At 45.3% G+C, this 21,310-nt stretch overlaps 1 protein-coding gene across 2 annotated transcripts; it reads left to right on the top strand.

The window, feature by feature from the left end:
• The first annotated feature begins 91 nt into the window (after window positions 1–91).
• AICDA (activation induced cytidine deaminase) lies at window positions 92–19,138 on the top strand. 2 transcript variants are annotated; one of them, XM_085573850.1, is made up of 5 exons: window positions 92–8,866; window positions 12,013–12,160; window positions 12,620–12,890; window positions 13,060–13,175; window positions 13,475–19,138. In XM_085573850.1, the coding sequence occupies exons 1-5, from the start codon at window positions 8,859–8,861 to the stop codon at window positions 13,526–13,528; spliced, it is 597 nt and encodes a 198-aa protein (XP_085429976.1). In that variant the 5' UTR covers window positions 92–8,858; the 3' UTR covers window positions 13,529–19,138. The 2 variants fall into 2 exon arrangements, with proteins under 2 accessions (XP_085429976.1, XP_085429975.1); XM_085573849.1 differs by having other exon boundaries at window positions 13,060–19,138.
• Window positions 19,139–21,310: the final 2,172 nt, after the last annotated feature.

The raw sequence follows: 21,310 nt of genomic DNA, 5'->3' as shown, positions 1-21,310 counted from the left end.
AGACTTGATTGCATATTGAGTCTATAATTTATAACCTTTTACTCCCTGCTAGCCTAGTCTTCTGCTGTCACCCTCCTCTCACTCATGAATCACAGGTCTTCCTGGGAATTCTTTTTTATTTTTCTAGAGAAACAGAACATTTTCTCCAGCATTTTTTTTTACCATGGGTAGTTGTGCTAGATTTTCCTGACTATTGGTAGCTGCTAAACACAGGGATAACTCCTCCCAGCCCATGAAATTTGTGCTGAGGACACATCTTTTTACTGTGCATATGCCATGACTTTCTGGTGTAGAATTAACATCTCCAAATAAAATGGCAAGATGGCTGAAATAAGAGAAAAGCTGTAATAAATATCACATAAGCAGAGAAGAACTTGTTCACTACAACCATTTAACTCAATAATGGGAATAACTGAGAGACCACATTAAAAATTACACATCTAGGTCAAAAGGATTAGGAAAATTTCCTTTTCATTGATTTCCTGATTTTTTCATAGTTTCATCAGGCATTGACTTTACATCATATTTTGGTTGAAAAGATGAAGCACTAAGATGTGGGGGACTCTGAGCAGTGTCTTCGTGTGCAAGCAGTCAAGTCTGCATTTTGATGGTATTCCTAGAACAAAAGTGGCTGTGGGCCAAATTTCTCATTAAGCTGCCTCTGAGAGTGCTCCATAGATCTTCAGGACTAAACCACACAATGCAGGTTATTGCACAACACTCTCCTGTACTTCCCTTCCTGCTGAAGCTGTGGTGTGCTGATCTCGGACTGCTGTAATGGGTACAGCCTCAGCCCCAGTGGCTGGAGACACTGCTCCAACCAACACAGGCCAGACCCTGCCCTGTCTCATCAACTCAGCCTTTGCAGTGCTCCTGCACTGGCTCTTTCCCCTGGCTGTGCGAGCCAAGCACAACATATGCCATCAAGTGTTTGTAATTCAGCTTATTCTTCCTTCTCCCTTACACCAGAGTCAGCCCACACTTCATTGACACTTGTCCCATACCCAGATTTATCTTCCCTGCCACTTCAACCTGAATTGCCATGATATCTGGATATCAGTTTCTCTTACAAGCCAGGGAAGTGGTTTTAAACACGCCTCCAAGTAGGTGTGCTGCTCATACAGCTGGGTTAGCCACAAAGAAAGCTGACAGAGCCCTGTTTTTAGAAGCATGATTCTGCATTTGTGGCTGATTTTCACAACCTCTCCTGACCTGGAGGAGTTGTTAGATGCCCTGCGGTCACTTCCCACACTGGCTGTTCTTTCTCCTCTTGCTGTCACAGCTCCCCGGTACCGATCTGTGTGACCAGTTTGAAGGCTGCTGGTTAAAGCCAATGCTCAGATGTCTGCTCCCCAGTGAAGCAGCGCCTCACTGCTGGGCATGTGGAGCTAACAAGCATGGGAAGGCTGTTGAAGCAGCTGACATGTCACCTAGAAGCTCCTCAAAGTTGTTGCCCAAATCCTGTCTGCAAGAACCCACAGCGTGGTCAAAGAGCATTGACATTGGGCATCTCAGCCTGGAAGGATCCCTCAGGGATGTACTGCTGGCTGCTGTGTGGCTTGTCCTTCACAAAGGGGGACTGGTCCTTGCCACCCACCCAAAGAGAGCTCCTCTACTCGTCAGAGAATAGCTGGGTTGAAACCAAAAGGGATTTTAGCTTTTTTTTTTTTTTTTTTTTTTAATTATTATTATTATTGTTTGGGTATTTTTTTTCTGGAGGTATAGAAGTACACAATCCTGTAGTATTGACCCCTGACACCACATGGTGACATTGTTTGACAGTGTACATTTGTCCATTTGTCCAGTTGTGAGCAGCTGCTTGACTGGGGCACAGGAAATCTGAATTCCAGTTCTGAATCTCTTCACCCCCTGCTCTGTGATCTTTAGCACATTGCTTTTTGCTCTCTGTTCCTGCCATCCTTAGAACCTGTAATGCAGCAAGTTGGAATAAACTCCCACAAAATACAGAGCTGGATTTTAGTCCCTTAAAAAATGTTAGTTAAAAATGTGTGGGGAATACCACAAAGGTATTCGATTGTCTAAATTTACTATTAATGTAAATTATTCTTTCAAAAACATGTTCAATAATGTGAATTGTATCAGTTAAAATACAAACAGTATGTGCTTGTTGCTAGTATGCTGAAATATCTTTAAAAAGTGAATTGTGAAAAGCATTCCATTCATTTAATGAATAATCTATCAGAATGCAGTTTGGGGCATTTTACTAAGGTTGCAATTTCCATACAAATACAGCTGGTCACAAATTAGCAAAGAAGGTGCTAGAGAAGCATATGTAATTCAATGTGTCCAACTAATAAGATACATCAGATCTCACCTGCTTAAATATAAGAATAAATGTAGGTTAAGCCGTGCATTTTTAAAAATAAATGTGGCTATTGAGATAGTATATGTTCCCAGTCAAGATCACAGGTAAACTTACATTGAAAGTTAACATCCAGAGCTAACTTCAAAGCTGCTCAGATTGCTCAGGGCCTTGTCCAAATGAATTTTGAAAAATTCAGCAGGGGATGGAGAATCCACAATTTGTTCTAATATTGCTCCATTCTTAAGATGGGGAATAGTTTCCTGACGTCAGATTAGAAATTCCTTTATTGCATCTTTCATCTAATGTCTCTGTGCTTTTTGCTGTGCATCTCTGAGCAAACTCTTATAAATATTGCTGCAGTCAACTGAAGAAAACAACAAGAAGAAACTTTTAATTAATACAAAGCACAAGTTTAATTGCAAAACAAGGCATTAAAATTGTTGAAATAAATTCTCTTCCTTTGGAGAAATTGTGTTAAAAAATGCAAAATATGACAAAAAAAAATATCAGTGGTTCAATTAAAAGATTTGCAGTCTGTGTCCCTGCAGCAGGCCACTTTTTCTATGCTCACACTGCATCTACTTTTTGTTCACCACCTTCTCACTCTGAGATCACTTTCAATTTCTCTGCCTTGGGTTTGGTAGCCTTGGGTTTCACTGTTTTGCCCTTAGCTGGATCTTTGCCTCTTTTGGTCTGTCAATTTTCATGTCCTGTAGCTATTTCTTGGCCATCTTGACTTTCCTTGGGACTTCCTTCACAGCCTGAGCTAATCGGGGCTCCTTGGCAGTGCCACTCAAGGGCCAGGTGGGTGTTGGTCTTTGCTGCCTTCTTGGCACCTTCAGAAGCATTTCTTTTCTGCCTGGTGCAGCGTGGGTGTAGCTGCTCCTGAGACTTTCTGTGCTGTGGTGATTTTCTCATCAGCCCTGCGTGTGCCCAGCGCTGTCATCACACACCGTCTCTCTTGGTTCCACTGTCCATCAGCTGCTCTCTTTGTAGTCCCTCATTGGTTTAGCTTAGGAAAGGTGTCTGAACTCTTTGTAGACTCTTCAAACCTCTTTGTCATTTCTGTTCCCTGAAAGTCCCCAGGGGCACTGCTCCACAGTAGATTTTTGCCTCTCCAATCTAAAAGCTTTGCTTGTTCCCTGTTTTCCAAATTGGAACAGGACCAAGCTAGCCACCCTTAAGTAAATTTACCTGTGCCTTACCCGTACCTGCACAAAAATTATAGAAGAGAGGAGTAGACCTGATGTCCCCATGTTGAGCACAGACTGGGCAAAATGGAATTCCCTGGCGGTGTATGTGAGTGCAAGGTCAAGAGATGCTCATGAGGACTTCCAGCCAAGGAAACCTTGTACAACTGCAAGGTACTCAGTACACGACTGACAGCCAAGGAACATCCAACATGCGATTTCTTACTGAACTCCCAAGACTTCTGTCTCAGTCTCTCCAACAGAGCACTTCTCCAAAGACAACAGGGAAGTTAAAGTCAGGATTTACCACCCGGGCCCCAGGTGCAAGCTCCTTTTGCACTGAGTAGCACGAGCTGCAGGACTGCACAAACACGAGCTAATCACAGGCAACACTGGTTTGCAAAACCATAACCACAGCTAGAAGGTGAGCCTCACTGTGAAAAACAGCAGTACAAAACCGAGTTTCTCCCTGTGGCTAGCAGATTGCAGAGATATAGAGCCAGTGACTTCCATTGAGGAGGGGGAAAATCTGATTTGAATCAGGGTGTTCAAAAAACAGGGGGCTGAGCTATAGGAGGGTGCAGTAACACTGGAACAGAGCCTGCAGCTCCCTGAGCACACAGAAGGAGCTCTCCAGGTCAGCACAGAGTCAGGAGCCAAGTGAGATGGGCAGGGCATGCTGGAGGCTGATGCTGCAGGCACTGCAGTGGGAAACAGCAGGGTGCCAGCAGCTCTGGTAGGTGCCTTGCCCCACAGCTCTCAACATGGGAGGGCAGTTCTGCTTTCATCAGATAAGCTGTTTCTCTTAGCATAAATGAGGTAAGCTCCCAACTGTGTCATGGCCTCAAGCCAGAGAACACACTAGAGGACATTTAGCATAAGTATGTGGATTTTGGTCACATTTTTTATCTGCAATCATGATGGGGAAGCCATTCACTAGGTCCCAAACTCCTCAACACAATCTAGCCCCTTTCCTACCTTCCTGCTAGTGATCCCAGAAGGTGTCAGTCTCTGGTGGCAAGGGCTGGAAGTGGCCTAGAGACATGGTGGAGGGTACTAAAACAGGCAGGGAGACAAAATAATCATGGGGTCACAGGGCCAGAATTAAAGATTATTCGTTCCTGTAAGAAGCCCTGGGCTGGGCTGGCAGAGATCTTCAGGGCAGGAATGAGAAGCACTCACAGGGCTGCGGTTAAAAAATGTACACTCAATTCAATAGTTTCACCCTAATTTGCCTCATCCCCCAGCACCAAAACAAGCTCAACAGTGAAACAAAAATAAACTGCAGCTCAAGTCTCCAGGTAAAGATTTTGCAGTGCAAGCCTGGAAAGCTGAATTACTAGTAAAACATGCAATAACATATAACCTTAGTGCACACCCAGCAACCAGATGCCCTCAATTCTGCATCAGTGGTAGCATTGATAATCCTGAAGCATGCAGCAGTCCAAGTTTTGTAAACTCACCCTCCCACACGTCCTGAACTCCTGCCTTTTTTACTTCCCTCTTCCCTCTCATAACCTGGGATCTCCGCTCTTGTCTAATTTAGATGCAGCCTCCGTGACACTCACCCCACAGTGCTTTAGCTTTGCATTTGCAAACCCCACCACCACACCATCCCTCTCTGGTGAAGTCCACCCCAGGCAGACCTCACACACATCCTCACAGCTTTTATATATCTCTGTGGTGCTGCACATTCCGCAAAAATCACTGCTGTGTAAACCAGTGGCTGAAACCTTCTCCCCAGGCAGAGCATCCACTGCTGCACCACAGGATGAGTTGGCAGCTCTAGGGACAAGGCTCTCTGCCCCATGTCCTAACAGTAAGCTGCTCTACATCTAGTGTGGAGGGGTTTTTTGCACCCAGGACTGGAGTAATGGGAGTGGTAGTCCCAGCAGAGGTGTCTGAGCAAGAGCACTACCTTTGTGTTGGGTCTGTCATTCTAAATAAGGTGAGGTGAAGAATCTTTGTGGAGTGAACAGAGTGCAAGGTGTATGGAATAAATAAGCATTTTGATATATAGTGTCAGCTATATGCTCATATTAAGTGAACATATTCTATGTGCTTATAATAAATAAGCATAACAGCTTATTTATCTGCCAGTGCCTAACTGCAAGGAGCTCCACCATTCCCCCTGCTCAGCATCTCTGTGCAAGTCAGTGGCTGTGGTGCATCAGCACTTGTGGAGCAGAGAAAGTTTTTCTGTTTGAGGTTTTCTCTTGAGGCCAGGGGAAGCAGGTGTCTGTGTTTCTTGTGTTCAGTGCAAAACCAACCAACTGGTGCCAGAGGCGCTACTTTCAAAAGGTGATTTCTGAGCAAAAGGTGAATGGAAAAAATACATATATTTATAATGGTATGCAGCAACACATGACTTCCTGTTGACTAAACAAGCAACCTCTCCTCTGCTTTGAGGCTAGATAATTTAAATTATTCACTGCATTTTTGCTGTCTAATTTCTTGGTAATTTGCTTTCTGTATCTTTCGTAAAAGTAAGGGTGGCATTCCTCCTTTCAGCCCACCTTGCACCTGACCACTGCTCTTCAGCCAGCAGTTATTTCTCTGTTTTCACTCCAAGACGAAAATAAAACCCTGAGCACAAGAAACCTGAATGGATGCTAGAACATTCTTCCATGATCCCAAAAAGCTGGAGCAGTACCTCTTGCTAGATAACACTCTAAACACAGCAGCACAGGGACCCTCTCCAGCCTTCCCCACCAGCCTTTAACTGACCCAGCTTTGATCAGAAACAGTGATGGAGACATACTCAGTATTTTCCTCTTCCATCTCCAAATAGGTTTTCATTGGGCAGAAAGGACAGAAAACTGAAGTGGTCAGCATATCCCCTTGTGTGTTAGCTCCCAGCATATGCTTGACAGATGTAACAGATATGGCAATTTACAGCCAGGGAGAAAGCTGGAAAAGCAACCAGATCAGGGATCAACAACCTTTCCACGATTTTCCAAACTCTTTTTTTTTTTTTTTTTTTTTAACCAGAACAAGGGTGACCTCTGCTAATGAGCAAAACCTTGCTGTGACAAGAGAGTGCAGCTCCTGTTTTAGGCAGAACTGCATAGGAACAGAAGGTCCCTCTTGAAACATCCCCTAGACTTACTACAAGACATTAAAGCACATCCACACCAGGGCTTCTGCTCTGGAGATTAGAGAGAGAGGCAGAGGAATCTCTACCACTGGCTTTGTCCACTTGCACCTCACATGTGAAAGAAGCTACCAGTCTAAGCACTTGAGAGCCTGGCCACTAACTATAATTCATCTGTTTGTTCATCCATTCTTTCTTTTTTATCTCCATGGAGAGCAAAGAAACTCTCAACATTTAGGGGAAAGAGCATGTTTTAAACATGGAAAGATGAATTCCACTTACAGGCAGGACCAGAGAAAGGATTTAGTTATACGTTTTATGAGACTTGACATGTAAAACCTTTGAGAAAATAATTTTGCACCAATTAAATTTATGGGAAACACCAGGCTGGCCTTAGAGATATGTCTTGGTTCCTTTCAAAGTAGAAAATTTATATTAAAATTTCTGCAATCTTTTGGCTATGAAAATTGAGAATCAGCACAAGAATAAAGGTGAATTTACTTTGATTTATTGAATGAAACACAAACAGTTGTGATCTCCAAGAAGTAGATTCCCAGGGGGTTTTGCTTTTTGTTTGTGCTTTTCTCTTTTTTTGATGTCCTGCGTAACAAATGTGCTCTTTGAACTATTAAAAGAAAATCCAGTATATTATAGTGTGCTGTGTTGGTCTGCCCTATGAGATTTGTCACAAGGTGCTACTAGAGCAAAGGCTGAAAGGGGACAGCTGTTTCATTAGCCAGAGTGCTCTCTTAGGCTCTGTTAAGTAGGACAGGGATTCTCGAGGATTTCAGTCTCTTCTTGCTTTGGTCAAACACTAGGAGCCAGATCTTCAAGGAGGATAATTGCCACAGCTCTTGAGACCAGTGCAGCTGCCAAAATGTGTGTTCATTGAGCATGTGTCCTACCCAGGCATTTCCCTCAGGAGTAGGATAGCCCATGCCTGAGCTTTGCTGGAGTGCTCCTCCTTTTCCTGAAGTATGCCATGCTCTGCTCTCCAAAACAAGTCCTCTCCAACTGCAGGGCTAGAGCGTTTGCTCTGTTCTGACAACTCATCTCTCCTTTGCCTGTTTTTGCATATACTGGTTTCACAAAGCCTTAGCATTCTGAAAACCAGTAAAATCAATAAGGAAAGTAAATCAAGCAGAGAAAAAATGAAGAACTACCGTAGCGTGAGGTAAACAAAAGCCCTGCTTGGGGCAGAGAGGGAGCAGAACGTCCCCTGGCTGCCTCCTTGCACCCTGGCCAGCCCAAGGCTGCCCTTCAGCCCTGCACAGGGGATGGGTGCCAGGGCAGGAGCACAGCCTGGGCAGCCCCAAGCAGTGCTGGCAGAGCAAAGTGTGTACACCAGAGTGCCAGCCTGGCTGGGACAGCGCAGACCTTAGCAGGGGCCCTGACTGCCACCCTGCCACCGCCAGAGCTGGTGCCAGTGGTGCTGGTGCCGTACCACCTGGAAGAGCAGGATCAGGCTCAGAGTCACTCCCCACTGGTGCTTCGTGTGCAGCTTTGCACTGCAGGTCTGCCACCCTCCTGGCGTGTTGACAGGGCTCAGACACCCACGGCAACGTTCAGGTGCCAAGGTGAGGCCATCCACTTCCCACTGAGCCTGGGAGCTGAGTCCCTCTCACTCTCATCTTCAGCTTCGGTGTTGCTCCAGGCTGCCAAGCTGTTCAGGGGATCCCAGAGGAGTGGGGAAAGTCTGCCCACGAGCTGGTGCTCCCTGAGCTCCTTCCAGCAGGGTGGCTCCAGGTTGCTGCACAGAGCTGCCTCTGCAATGGAGCAGGGCATGGTCCCCACCGTCCCTGCACAGCTGCGTGATGCGAAGCCCGGAGGGATGGTGTGGTTTTGCCCACATTCACACTAGTGGTACACAAGTTCTCAGGCCCCCCTCTAACCACTAGACAATGTTTCCTGCCTTGTTATGCTGTTGATATTATTTCAGAATAATTTTGCAGGTGGGGGGAGCGGTAGGCAGTGCAAGGGGGGGTGGTGACCAATGGGTGCTGAGCATCTTTCAGAACTGATGCCCCTTTGCATCTCAACACTTTTCTCTTCAGCTCCTGAAGCTCCAGAGACCCTTCTAACTCCTCCCTCAACCAACACCCTGATAAAAGCCAGATAGGGGTGAATGGGGAGGGAACACACAGACCAGTCCTGTACATTTCTGTACATCAGGTCAGAGGGCTGCACAGACAGAGTCTGCAAGATAACCTCCCTGTAATCCCATCACCTGAGAGAGACCCTAGGAGTCATGGACAGGTAAAATGAGTGCCTCTAGTTTCTTTTTCCTATAAGAAATGAGTCTTTCTGTCAGAATTAACTTGCTTTCCCTCTGGTGTTGACCATCCCTTTCCCTTTCCACATCGGACTCACTGATCTAACTACCTGCCTGTCCTGCTCTCTACAACTTGCATCTCTGTGTCTCTGTTTTTCTTTCTCTTTGACTGTCTACCACCTGTACTCTTTTCCCTTTCTGTAATTTCTTTCTTGTGGCTATTCTCTGTTCCTTTCATTGTTTTTCTTTTCTAGAAACAAAGGATGATAACAGAAGGATGAACAGTCAGATGCTATCTGCTGCTTAAGCCCCTCAATCCTCTACTTGCACTGCAATTAGTCTGTGAGCTTATTATGACTAATCACTCTCCACAATGGCATACTATGCACACACTCAGGGGGCTTCACTCTGATTTTATGAATCTTTATTTGTTGAGAAGATCTCTGCTCAGGCTGCTTCTTCAGTGCCCAGATGTAATCACAGCTCCTGTGTCCTTGCTGCTTTCCCTTGAGCTATGCTATAGCCATAGGTGTTGCATGTGTATCCAGCAGTTTACACCTAGACAGACATCTGCTCAGTTGCTCCACACAACATCTGTTCTTTCATTATTCTGTTTGCACCAGCCATATTCTGAAATCCTTCCTGGGAAAAGAAAACCTGGGATGGTGAACTCCAGAGGAAAGGGAGAAAAAGAGCTGATGTTAATGAACATTTCTATTTGAACAAATGTCTTCTGTGATTGAAATTGTCTTCAATTTGTTCTGAAACTGAAAAATAATCTAAGTGATCATAACTTTATTTTTCTGTGGTTTGGGGTCATTTCTTGTTCTTCACTCTTATTTGCATCCACATGTGACTCTGCAGGGTCAAAAACATTGAATAGAAAAAATTGAATGAGATGAGGAAAGAGACAATTATAAGAATCAGAAACATTTTGAAAGCAAATAGTTTTGCCCAAAACTTAAAAAAATAGAAAAGGGAAAGTCTGTTTTCCCTTATGTTTCTGATGTGATAAATAGCATTTTTCCTTATAGGTTTTAATGAAACATCAACATAATTGTCATTGTTTTTCACCTGGCTTATATGTTTCTTCAGCAAGCAATTGCCTTGTGCACAAGGCTCTACTTTGTTTTCTGCAGTTGTGGCACACCCCAGGTAAGTGCTTTGCAAGCCTCTGGCCTATCACACCTGAGCAATTTTCTGGGTTATCCTTTCTGGACAACCTGAGGATCTGTCATCACAGACAGATCACCTCTGTTATCAGGCACAGTCCTTTCCATATTCCTGCAATAACACATCAAAGACTTAGAAAACTGCAGTGAACCATTGGTTGATAATTTTATGGGAGACCAATGTGTGTGTGAGGGTGTGTGTTAGGAATATACACAGGTGTTCATTTGTGCTTGTACAAAGGCAGGGAAATCGGGTGACTCCAAGGTGGTAGGGAGTGAGTCAGCTCTAAGTGTGAGAAAGATGAAGAACATGCAGTGGGTATGGAAACATGCACACAACATGAACAGCCAGAGAAAGGGGAGATGAAATGCAGTGGGATCAGCCCAGATCTACTCCTGACACAGCCTGCAAGCCCAACAGAGCAGGACTGCAGCACTGCTTATGGGACAGACCTCCAGGAACAGCCGCAGACTCATGTTGGGCTTGATGAGATACTTATTGGGGATGCTTTACCCTCCTGAGTGTGTGCAGTCTTCTCTGTGGACTTTCTTCTAACAGAAGACATGTTTTAATGTGATGTGCTTCTGCAGGAGCCTGTCAGTATAAAGCATGGCATAACAGAATATGTGTGTGCTTCCTCTTTCTCTGTGAGCAGGTATTTTTGCACTGCAGGCTGAGGGATACAGGGCAGGAAAGAGTCGCTTTCCTGTCTGTGGGACAATCAGGGGAGTAAGGCTGCCTGAGGGAGAATGTCTGATGCAGGTGAGGAGCAGTAGGGAGTGACACACAAGTTCAAAGCACATCACTAGGTAGCAAAAGGCAAGAGGATGTGCATGACTGTATGAATGAGTACCTGTGATGCAGTGGCCATGTGTCTGGGTGCACAAGGAACAGAAGCTCCTGGAGGGGCAGAGAGGATGCCTGTTAGCTGGTCGTTAAGTGCTCTGTAGTGCTCAAGCTTTGTGGTGACATTAGAAAACAGATGAAGGGTGTATACATTGCCTAGACTCTAAGATTTAAATTCCTAATAAACCCAAATTCCCCTTTTCTACACTTCACTGGAGATCCTCCAGAAAACAAAGCTCAGTATCTCTTAAACTTACCCCATCTTTGGGCTGAACATCAGCCTAAGAGTGGGAAAGGATGACAAAGGACGTGATTATTTTTAACCTATTCACTTCTGTTTTGCATTGCTGCGGGGGAGGTATCTCACCTCAATGAACCCAGCTGCCTGTGTCCCTCCACTTGGCAGTAAGGCTGTTAGATATGGCTCATGACTACCTTACACCCTCCCTGTGCTCCTGCTGCCTCTCCCCAGCATGATCCCTGGGCATGGGAGCAGGCCCATGCCAGTCTTGATGTCTGTCTGCAGTGGAAATGGTACTTGTGTCTTGTACTTGTAGCATGCCTACCCTTTATATATTCCATCAGCTACTGGATAGCATCTTTCCCTGGTCCTGCACACTCTCAATGCTGCTCTTCTTTTAGTCGGTGCTTGGAAGACATTCAGTCCAGTCTTCTCTGGAGAGATTCTAATTTGATCTATCCCTTGCCCCAGTGGATTTTCTGGGTTCATATAGCAAAAATGACATCTCTTGATGGCTGAACTGCGCACCCTCTCATCTTCACAGGTCTTCTCCGATGCCTTCATACTTCTCCCTCATTGGTGTCCATGTTATGGATATTTTCAGATATTTTCACACTCTGCCCAGCCATAGTTGCTGTTTGACTAATCACTATTAATTCACATACCATTTCCACTCACAAGGTCACCTGCTTCATCCCCAGAGTCACGTCTGCATCCTTTCCCTAGAACATTTCATGCAAATTACTAACACTTTTCTCGTACAGAGAGGCTTGGATGTGAAGAGGATATTTTTGGTGCTGAGCCCTCAACAGAGACATGGTAAACTGCTGGCTGCAGTAAATGTAAATTCTCTCTTCTCTTGTCCTGCAGCATCCTCATGCAAAGGAGACTCTTCCTCTACAACTTCAGGAACCTGCGCAAGGCCAAGGGCCGCCGTGAAACCTACCTGTGCTATGTGGTGAAGCGCCGGAATAGTGCCACCTCCTGCTCCCTGGACTTTGGATACCTGCGCAACCAGGTGAGGGAACAGCTTGAATCCTGTTCTGAGGTGCCTGCAGCTCCAGTGTGCCGGGGCAGCAGGGAGCAGAGGGCTGTGGCAGCAACTGAGGCACACCTGGGCACTGTGCTGGTACACGCTGTTTGAGGGATGCAGTAAAGCTGTACTTTGTGCTACCCCGGGGCGAGTTACCAGCGAGACATCCACACTCCCTGCTGCTTTTCCAGTCTACCTACCTTCCTGCTTAGCTCTCCCCCATCCCGTTCGTACATCCCCCCACACCAGCGCCCACCAGTGCTTCCCTAGCCCTTAAGTACTACCGTGCCTTGTCACCGTGTATGCTGACCCAAGAGCACTCCCAGCACCTTGTTTCTCCTCCCTCACACCCCATCCATGCCAGCCCTCCCTCCTTGCCCCTCTTACACCCTGCTCCCTGCCCACCTCTTGACGCCTCTCCCCGTCTCTCCCGGTGTCCCAAAGATGGGCTGTCACGTGGAGGTGCTCTTCCTGCGCTACATCGCAGCCTGGGACCTGGACCCGGGACACTGCTACCGAATCACCTGGTTCACCTCCTGGAGCCCCTGCTACGACTGCTCCCAGCACATCGCCAGCTTCCTGCGCTCCTACCCCAACCTCACCCTCCGCATCTTCATGGCCCGCCTCTACTTCTGCGAGGACCGCAAGGCAGAGCCCGAGGGGCTGAGGCGCCTGCACAAGGCCGGGGCACAAATTGCCATCATGACCTTCAAAGGTGAGCTGTGTAGGCAGGGAAGAGATGATGGAGAACTAAGGGGTGTTGGTGAGACCCAGGAGAGGGGGAGAAGGTAGGGCAAGGAGCCAGAGAAGATGATGCAGAGTGTGATGATTTAGTGATCCTAAGAGAGGTCAGTGTCCAATTGAGCACCCTGTACATTGCACAGATTTCTTCTACTGCTGGAACACATTTGTGGAGAACAGGGAACAGACATTCAAAGGCTGGGAAGGGCTGCATGAAAACTCTGTCCATCTTGCCAGGAAACTTCGACGAATCCTCATGGTAAGGGCCAATTCTCCTTCTTCTTCCAGTGCCTCTTCCCTCAGCTTATTCCTCTCTTCCTCACTGTAATGCCTCTCTTGCTCTTGCTGCTCATCCCTGCCATCTGCCATTTCATTCACTCATATGTCTTCATCTTCCAGATCCCTTATGCCTCTTCCCCCAACTTTTTTAATCTCTCCTCTCCTTTTTCACTTCCCCTTCTTCCATGTCTCATCCCACCTCCTGCCATTCCTACCTCATATTTTCATGGGTTCCTGCTCACTTGACAACTGACCTACCATTTATATTTTGTCCTGCAGCCACTGTATGAAGTAGATGATTTACGAGATGCCTTTAAAATTCTGGGACTTTGAAGTGAAAATTATCAGCACTCAGAAGACTTTGCAAACACTTGCTCTTTGATTCCCAACTCTCTCCCTTATAACAGATCTTTCTCCTCTTCTCTCCTTACATGGCTCTTCCTTCCAGCCCTGTGTCTAGAGATAAGACTATCCTTTTTGTTTCCAATGAGAATTAGGCTGATCTTGTGAAGACACCTTCTCCAGGCTCACACCTAATCCATTGCTAACTGGGAATAGGCAGGACTGTGGTGACATTGCCAGAGAGTGATTTACCTCCCTTCAGTCCCTGCAGAGCTAATCCAGGTGATCCACTGAACAGAGCTCTGGGTTTAGCCTTGCCCACGTGGGAGCAGACAGCCTGCAAAGCTGTTTGTGTGACTGTGTTCTCACTGGCATTGCACTGGCCTGCACATTTCATGAAGGCTTCAGGGAGCACATTTTTTGGCTCTTAGAGCTGTACTATGCTCAACGGCTCCGTGTCCTCCCCTGTGAAATGGTTTATTTGTCCTTCTGGATGTTGGTAGGAAGTCAAAAACCATCACAACTGAAGTGATACAGCCTATGTACCAACAGCAAAGTTGGCCAGCCACTGGAAAGCTCAGCTGAGAGTGTTGAAATGAGTCCTTGACAGCCCAGGTAGCTCAGCTTGAAAACCTCACGTGAAGCCAGCAGGTGTATCTAAGTGGATTACATGCAGAGCACCACAGTTCTCACTGTGTTGAGTGCTCTTCATCCACTGAGCATTTCCCCCTAGACCAGACATGCAATATGCTCCGTCCCCAGCCAGCTGCCTCTGCTGGAGGCACCTTTACAGTCCCACAGTCTTCTGGTTTTCCAAGTCTTTTACTGCCCATAATATGGCCAGCAATGTCTAGTTGGTGACTGTACTGAGAGTTGGCAGAAAAAAAATCCTGGCATATGCAAAGCTCTTTGGCCTGCAAATAGATATCTTCTGTAGGGGCAAAAATCAAGCCATCCTCCTGCCTGGCAATCACTCTGCTTCCACTAGGGGACCTCATTAGCTCCTGATATAGTGGACACAGCTTTTACAAGCTGAAGATGCAGGTTCACAGTACATGCCTGCTCACCACCACCTTCCCACCAGCTAAATGACAGCTGGATTGCCCTCTCCAATCTAACCTCTTGAGGCTTTGACAAGGCTAAGTGTGTCCCACACTCTGGGCGTGCTCTGCCATTTCCTTAATGATTGCTGCAAGTTCTCTGCTCCATCTTCTTTCTGGGTAAGGCTGGAGGCTCCTCAGAACACCTCCTCTGGTGCTAGGCCAGCTGCAGGAGGACAGCGGAGAGCCCTGCTCCTCCTCCTGCTGGCAGAGGTCACAGCCAGGTGCATCACAAACTTCCTACAACTTCAGGCTCCCGAGGCACTCTCAGCTTGAGGAATTTTGACCAGGAATAGCAATGACAGATCCTTGCAAAGCATTAATTTGCAAGCATGGTGTTGTATATTTTTTTTATATGGTGCATATTATTTATATAAATAAAGGTCTGACAAACAAGCATCTGGTTTTGTAATTTTTTTGGTATCATGTGGGTGAAGAGGGTAAATTAGACACAGAGGATTGATGTGTCATCTCTTCTTTCTGATTTCTGGAGGTACAACCTGAAAATATTAAAATGTCTTCATACTTCTTGTTGTAGCTTTGAAGCTATTGACAATGTCACCCAGTAGATCAAGGCAGATAAATTAGTACTTTGAACATGCTACCAAAAAATCTCTGAAGTTATTTGAGATGCTTCTTTTATTGCTGGCCAGCCTATTGTTCCCATCCATGACTCATAACTGACCACACTGGACACAAAAGGGTTGACCCAATATGTTTCACAAAACAAGAAGAGAAGCAAAGATTCTTCATCTTTCAACTTTTGATATTGGCCTTGTCAGTGAAATTGTCCTTCAACAGCAGCATTGTCCTTCTCAGTGAAATTGTTAGAAAAAATTCACATTTTCTTAAAATGGAGTTGAGATACCATCTTTTACTTAAATTCTGACTAACAACAAGTTGAAGATACTTATTGAAACATGACAACAGGTGACATGGTAGTAGAAGAAAAAATTTAATGAGTAAATGCAAAGAATCATGAACTATAGTAAGAATACATCCTATGTTTAGATTCTTCTGAACATAAATCTGATTAAGTTCAAAGTGGATTCTAGAGTTAATCCATGTGATTAAGCTATAGGAATTTAATTCTTTTACTCCCAAGATTGTTTTAACTGCAGTACTTCACAAATACCAATTCATATTGTTTGTTACAAGACATTCATTAATTTGGCTTTCTAAATTAATTCAGCCTCAAACGCTTAAGGTGTCTCTGCCAAGAGTATCTCCCTGGAGGGTGACTGCTATGCAGTAACATTACTTTATTAACCCAAGATATTGTTCTTGCTTTGGAGATTGTTTAGATAGTGAACATTTCACTACTGATTATATATTTTTGAGAACCACTTATCTTTACAGCCTTAAGGAGATTGTGGATGTGCTATTCTAGGTGTCTCTCTCCTTTATATGCACCTGGGCAGAAGTTAAGCTCTCGAGAAGACTGTGGCAAATATACCTCCAGTTCCAGCTGCCTGAGCTGTGGGAAATGGGGGCTTGTGATTTCTGGGAGAGCATTTCCTCCCTAAACTGTGGGGAACAGCCAGACCAGGGGCCTTGGTGCTCGCTGAAAACCCCAGTCTCACTTGATCAACACTCCATGGTTTGCAGCCATGAGCTCTGAACACAGGCACATCCAGGTAGCTGTAACAGATCTGTCTTTGATGAGAGAGGAAACGGGAAAAATGGGATGGCAACTGGTGTGGACAACTGGGCATGGCTGCCATCTCCTGGTGCTCGGAGGTCTCTGCCACCCTGCTGAAGGTGTTGCCTTGAAGGGATGTTGATCCATGCTGCAAACATCTCCCAAAGCCTGTCTCTGAACAACCCCCAGAACGTGTCCACAGAAGAGCAGGACACTGACATCATTCCCACAGCTGCACACAGCATTACTCCAGGTCAGTACACGGTGTCCTTGGACTTTGCATAATGAGAAACAGATTACCATAAAACAATGCAAAGGCACACTCCAGACCTTTGCAAACACAAGCATGTCTTCTCCCTCCCTGCTTTCTCTTCCTCTCCTACGTGCCAGTACTTGGAAATCAGGATAGAATGGGGTTTCAGGGTCATGGAATCTCCCTTGCTACTTGTCCCTTCAGGGAGTTTTCAGCCTAGATATATTTGTGTCCAGCGTTGTCTTTGAGTGCATTTTTCAGGTCTCCCTGGTGCTGACCCTTTAGCGTTCCTTTGAGCAGAAATGTCATTATTTCATCACATATGTGTAAAATATTCACAGTGACGGAAGTTGGATTCAGTTCACAGAAGAAACACGAAGGGACTTGGCAGAGAAGAGACCCCCTCGTTCAGACAATGTGAGCAATGGGGAGCAGAGCCCCTGCTGGGGAAGGAGAAAGTGAGCTGCTGCAAGCACAGAGGTCGAAGCGAATGGGGAGGCACCAAAAGGTGGCAAGTACTCTGAAGGCTCTGACTTTGGCTTTTAAACCTCTCACACACTTCTGTCTTAGGCAGGTTTCTCCTGAGGCTTCCAAGCCCACATCAGATACTGCTAAAACTCCATTGCTGCTGCTGCTGTTGCACCCAAGTTCCAGCTCAGGGAGGGTGTTGATGTGTCCTCACTATAACCTTGTCATTAATTCACACTTAAGAACTATCCCACTCTACAAGCTGGCACAATGTTTTTACCAGCCCAGAGGGCCAGAAGAAGATGAGAGCAGACCAGCTGCCTTCTGTGGTTACCTTGAAAGGCTACCAGTGTGGCAGACCCACCTCTAGGCTTCACATGCCAGTAGGGGCACAGCAGAGATACAGCAGATTGCAAATTCACTCTGGCAGACAAGACTAGTGTGAAAAACTTCACTGGGCTGACTTGGAACTGGCAAGCTTCCAAGCAGACCAGAGAAAGTTTGTCCTGTGGCCTTCAGTGGAAAGGGCTGAGCACTGGGCATGAAAATGGTTATGGACCCTGCTGTACTAAGCTGCATGCTGATCAAGTGATTTGATTGCTCCTGAAGGAAACAAGGAGTAAACACTATAATCTCCAGAAAGCCAGCATGTGACATCCAGTATGAGGCCCTGGACAGGGAGAAGAAAACTTTAGCTGTGCTATACATTGTCAGGATTTGTTTTATTTGACTAATGTAGGAGACACTTCCCAGCCAGCTGTGCTCAAACTTAGATACACTCCCACACTGTGGGGACTGGAGCTGCTTCCTCAGCCTGCAGCTTTTCTGGCTGTCTCAATAATCTGCTAAACATCTGGAGATTTTGGCATGGCCAAAGGATGCTATAAGCATAAGTAAACTCAAAGAGATAGGCACAGTTCCCACCAGCCCCTGTCTTGTTCTTCAAGTTATCATTTGTGCATGTTGTGGATCCCAGCATCAGCACATTTCCAGTGGGATCACACAGTGGGTCTCCTGCTTGAAGAGGTTGGGAATCATGACACATGGAGCTCCCCACACGATTCATTCAGATTATCTAAATTATTTGCTGTTCAAATTCAAAACTGCTGCAAAACCCAACACACCTGCACCTTCTTTTTGCCTTCTTCCAGTAGAGAGAGCTCAGAGCTTTCAATATCTCCTACTTCACCATTCCACTCTGTGTTTCCAGCTGGAAAAGCAGAGACCTTTTTACTTTGTTTCCCCATTTGCAATGAACACCTATGTCTCCAGAGTGTGGAATTACAAGGGAAGGTTGTCTACCAAGGAGCTGAACAAGAAAAGCAAAGTTTCCACAGTGTTGACATCTTCTCTTTTATTACACTGGTTTTACAGTAATAAATAAAGTTTACACTCATAAATAAAACATTAAAATTAAGTATTATTACAGTATTGCATAAATATTTTAATAATAGGAAATATATTCTGAAATATCCACATGTAGCCATAAAAGTAATCTTCATAAGAAATTATGAAAGCAAGAATGCATGGCTGATTACTTCTTTGGAACAGATCAGAGCATGAAAAATGTTACAAGCTGGCCTCTCAAGAGGACACTTGCAGAATATGATTGCAGAATCTGCAGATGTGGAACACCTGATTATGGGGCATGGTCTCCATCCCCACTGGACTCCCAAAAAGGTCTGTAAAGACCAGAATGTCCTGGTCTCTACATAATGAGAGCATCATCCAAGCCTCCTGATGGCTTCTCATGTTCTCCTTCTGTTCTGTTCAATACTTAGCAATGCCCAGACAATGATAGGAGTCTTCTCTGGTGGCAGCAAGAAACTTAGCAAGGCTGCAGAAGAAAAGACTGACAGGGACTGGCTTTTCTGGTCTTGTATTGATGCACAGACTGAGCTTGAAAGCATGGTGGTGATGCCTGTTAGCATTCAGTTCGCCAGAAGTGGAGGAAGCCCCTAGGAGGAAGAAAAAAAAGGTTAAAAATAAGATACCAAAAGCTTAAGCTGTCTCTTCAGCATGATAGAGAATTTGAAAATAAAGCATCTGTTCCAGGAGATCACTCTGGTCCTCCTTCAGTGTGTTAAATAATCTCCCTTGAGATACATTTTTCCAGACAACAGAGTAGCACTTCATAATTTACTGTGCCATGTACGCCAGAAGTGTCAGATCATTTAGAAGCAGGAACATTTAAAAGGTGGCAACTTGCATAGCTGAATGCAGGGGAAAGGGAGTTGGATCCTGTGGAAAGACAGATTTTTGAGGGCATTAGAGAGGCCCCCCCAGAGGTTTCTAGAACCACACCACGTTTGCAGCATGGCTAACTCCAAGACTGGATCTGACAGCTCAGAGGAAAGTTCTCAGTGTCTCCCAGGATGGAGGTAACAGCCTCTCCAGGTTCCAGCACAGCACCATTGTCAGGGGGGACTTTTTCCTTCTATCCTGTTGGAATTTCCCTCATTGCAGCATGTGTGTGTTACCTTGTTTTCTCTCTGTGCATCGAGGAGAGTTTGGCTGTGTCTTTATTGCTTTTATGTAGTGGAAAACTGCAGTTTTGCACTAAGATCCACTTAGACACCTTCTCTATAGGTCAAGGAAAGCCTGTTCACTCAGCCTCTCCTGGAAGGGCAAGTGCCCCCATCCCCTGCCCTTTGCAGGGGGACTCCACCAAATCCCCTCTGGTTCCTCAATGTTTTTCTTCTGCCCGGGAGGCCAGGGCTTGATGTATGTGAAAAATGCATATTCTATGACTGGCTTTTTGCAAATGTTACAATGAAAATTATATGTGTAATGTTAGAAAGTTATGCTGTATTAATTATCTTAAGTAATGTGTTAAATATAGTTTTAGGTTACAACATAATGTTGAAATAGAAACTCTGCAATGTAGGATTTTTTTTACTAGCTCCAGCAAGAGATGAGATAATCAAGAAACTCTTCACACAGAGATGACAGTGACTTGGGGCCCATAAAGAGTTACAACCTCCTTATCAGAAAAGATAAACATTCTTCCACCTTTTCTCCATCTTTATGTGATCACCAGGATTAAGGGGAAGTTGACAAAAACCAGAAAAGTTCTAAATTTGCAAGGAATTTATGCATCATGTATGAGATATATGAATATGCAACAGGCTATTGCTTTTAAGGTTATTCCTTTGCTCACAAGACATGCTTTTTGTGACTTAGTGTCCAAGAGTATCTGGACATCTGTAATTCTTTGCTTTTTATTGTCTTGTAATTGTCCTAACTCTAAACTTTATTACTCTAATTGTATTACTATCTTTATAACCATTTTTTTATTATTAAACTTTTAAATTTTTAAAAACCAAGTGATTGGTATTTTTCACAATGCAACAGTGTGTATGTGTATTTCTCTGGAGCACTCACTCACCTCATTACACCTCTGCATAATTAGTACAACAGGGCAGGATGTTCAAAAGGGCTGCCCACAGACATTCCCATTCCTTCTGTGGAGGGCTGGTAGTTAGTCAGAGCTACTGATGATGGGCCCTGTTCACCTTATTTGAGGGGTGGCTTGTGTTTAGCTGTGACAGCAGAGCAGTTGAGCAAGTGCCTGATTTCCAGCAGGCTTCCCAGCCAGCAGGACTCTGCAGAAACCATCAAGGTTGCCTGGCTGGGACAGGCAATTTGTTATCTGGCTCTTTAAAACCAAGACCTGAAGGGCAGATTCCCCTTGTGCTGCTGTACTGTACAGGAACCGTGCTGAGTCAGCACGGCTTGTCAGCGCTCCCGAGCATTTCACTGACAGCTCTGCTCAGCTCCTGGCAGGCATCACACCATGCACCTGATCGTGCGTAAGCTGCTGAATTATTTAATCATCTCGGGCATTAGGAGACTCAGAAAGGCTGAAAGCCAAGGGGAAAATGTCTCCTGAACCATTGCATTGCATGAAGTGCTTTGTTAGATCAGCTGATTGACTGGACATTACTACTGACTGTGTATATCCTGTCATCTGAATGTCTTACTCAGACAAGAAATGGAAAGGTCAGGTGTTGAGGTACTGAAAGTCCTATGTAATGTTTGGAGTGGATGGAGCTGAAATGAAGTGTAATGTGTACCTTTTCCTCAGCCAGAAATAAATCAAGGCAATCACAGCATCATTCAAACAGGTTATGTTTGTGTCTGTGGCTCTAAATTCCTGTCTGTACCACTTTGTGTCTGTCACTCTAAGTTCCTGCTAGCGGTTTTGTTCATCCCTTCCTCCACCTCCTGCCATCCATTCTGCACAGAGGGATCAGTTCAAGCAAGAACTGGCTTGCCCCACAAAGGGTGGCTGAGCCCCACAGTTTACT

Source organism: Lonchura striata, chromosome 1, assembly GCF_050655825.1.
Source record: "Lonchura striata isolate lonStrDom1 chromosome 1, ASM5065582v1, whole genome shotgun sequence".
NCBI lineage: Eukaryota > Metazoa > Chordata > Aves > Passeriformes > Estrildidae > Lonchura > Lonchura striata.
This window is presented reverse-complemented; position numbering and strand designations above follow the sequence as displayed.

Bases quoted from the DNA above. Each gene is read 5' to 3' on its own strand.
- AICDA (XM_085573849.1), top strand. The intron at 12,161-12,619 runs GTGAGGGAACAG...GGTGTCCCAAAG, and splicing joins TTGGATACCTGCGCAACCAG to ATGGGCTGTCACGTGGAGGT. The intron at 12,891-13,059 runs GTGAGCTGTGTA...TACATTGCACAG, and splicing joins TGCCATCATGACCTTCAAAG to ATTTCTTCTACTGCTGGAAC.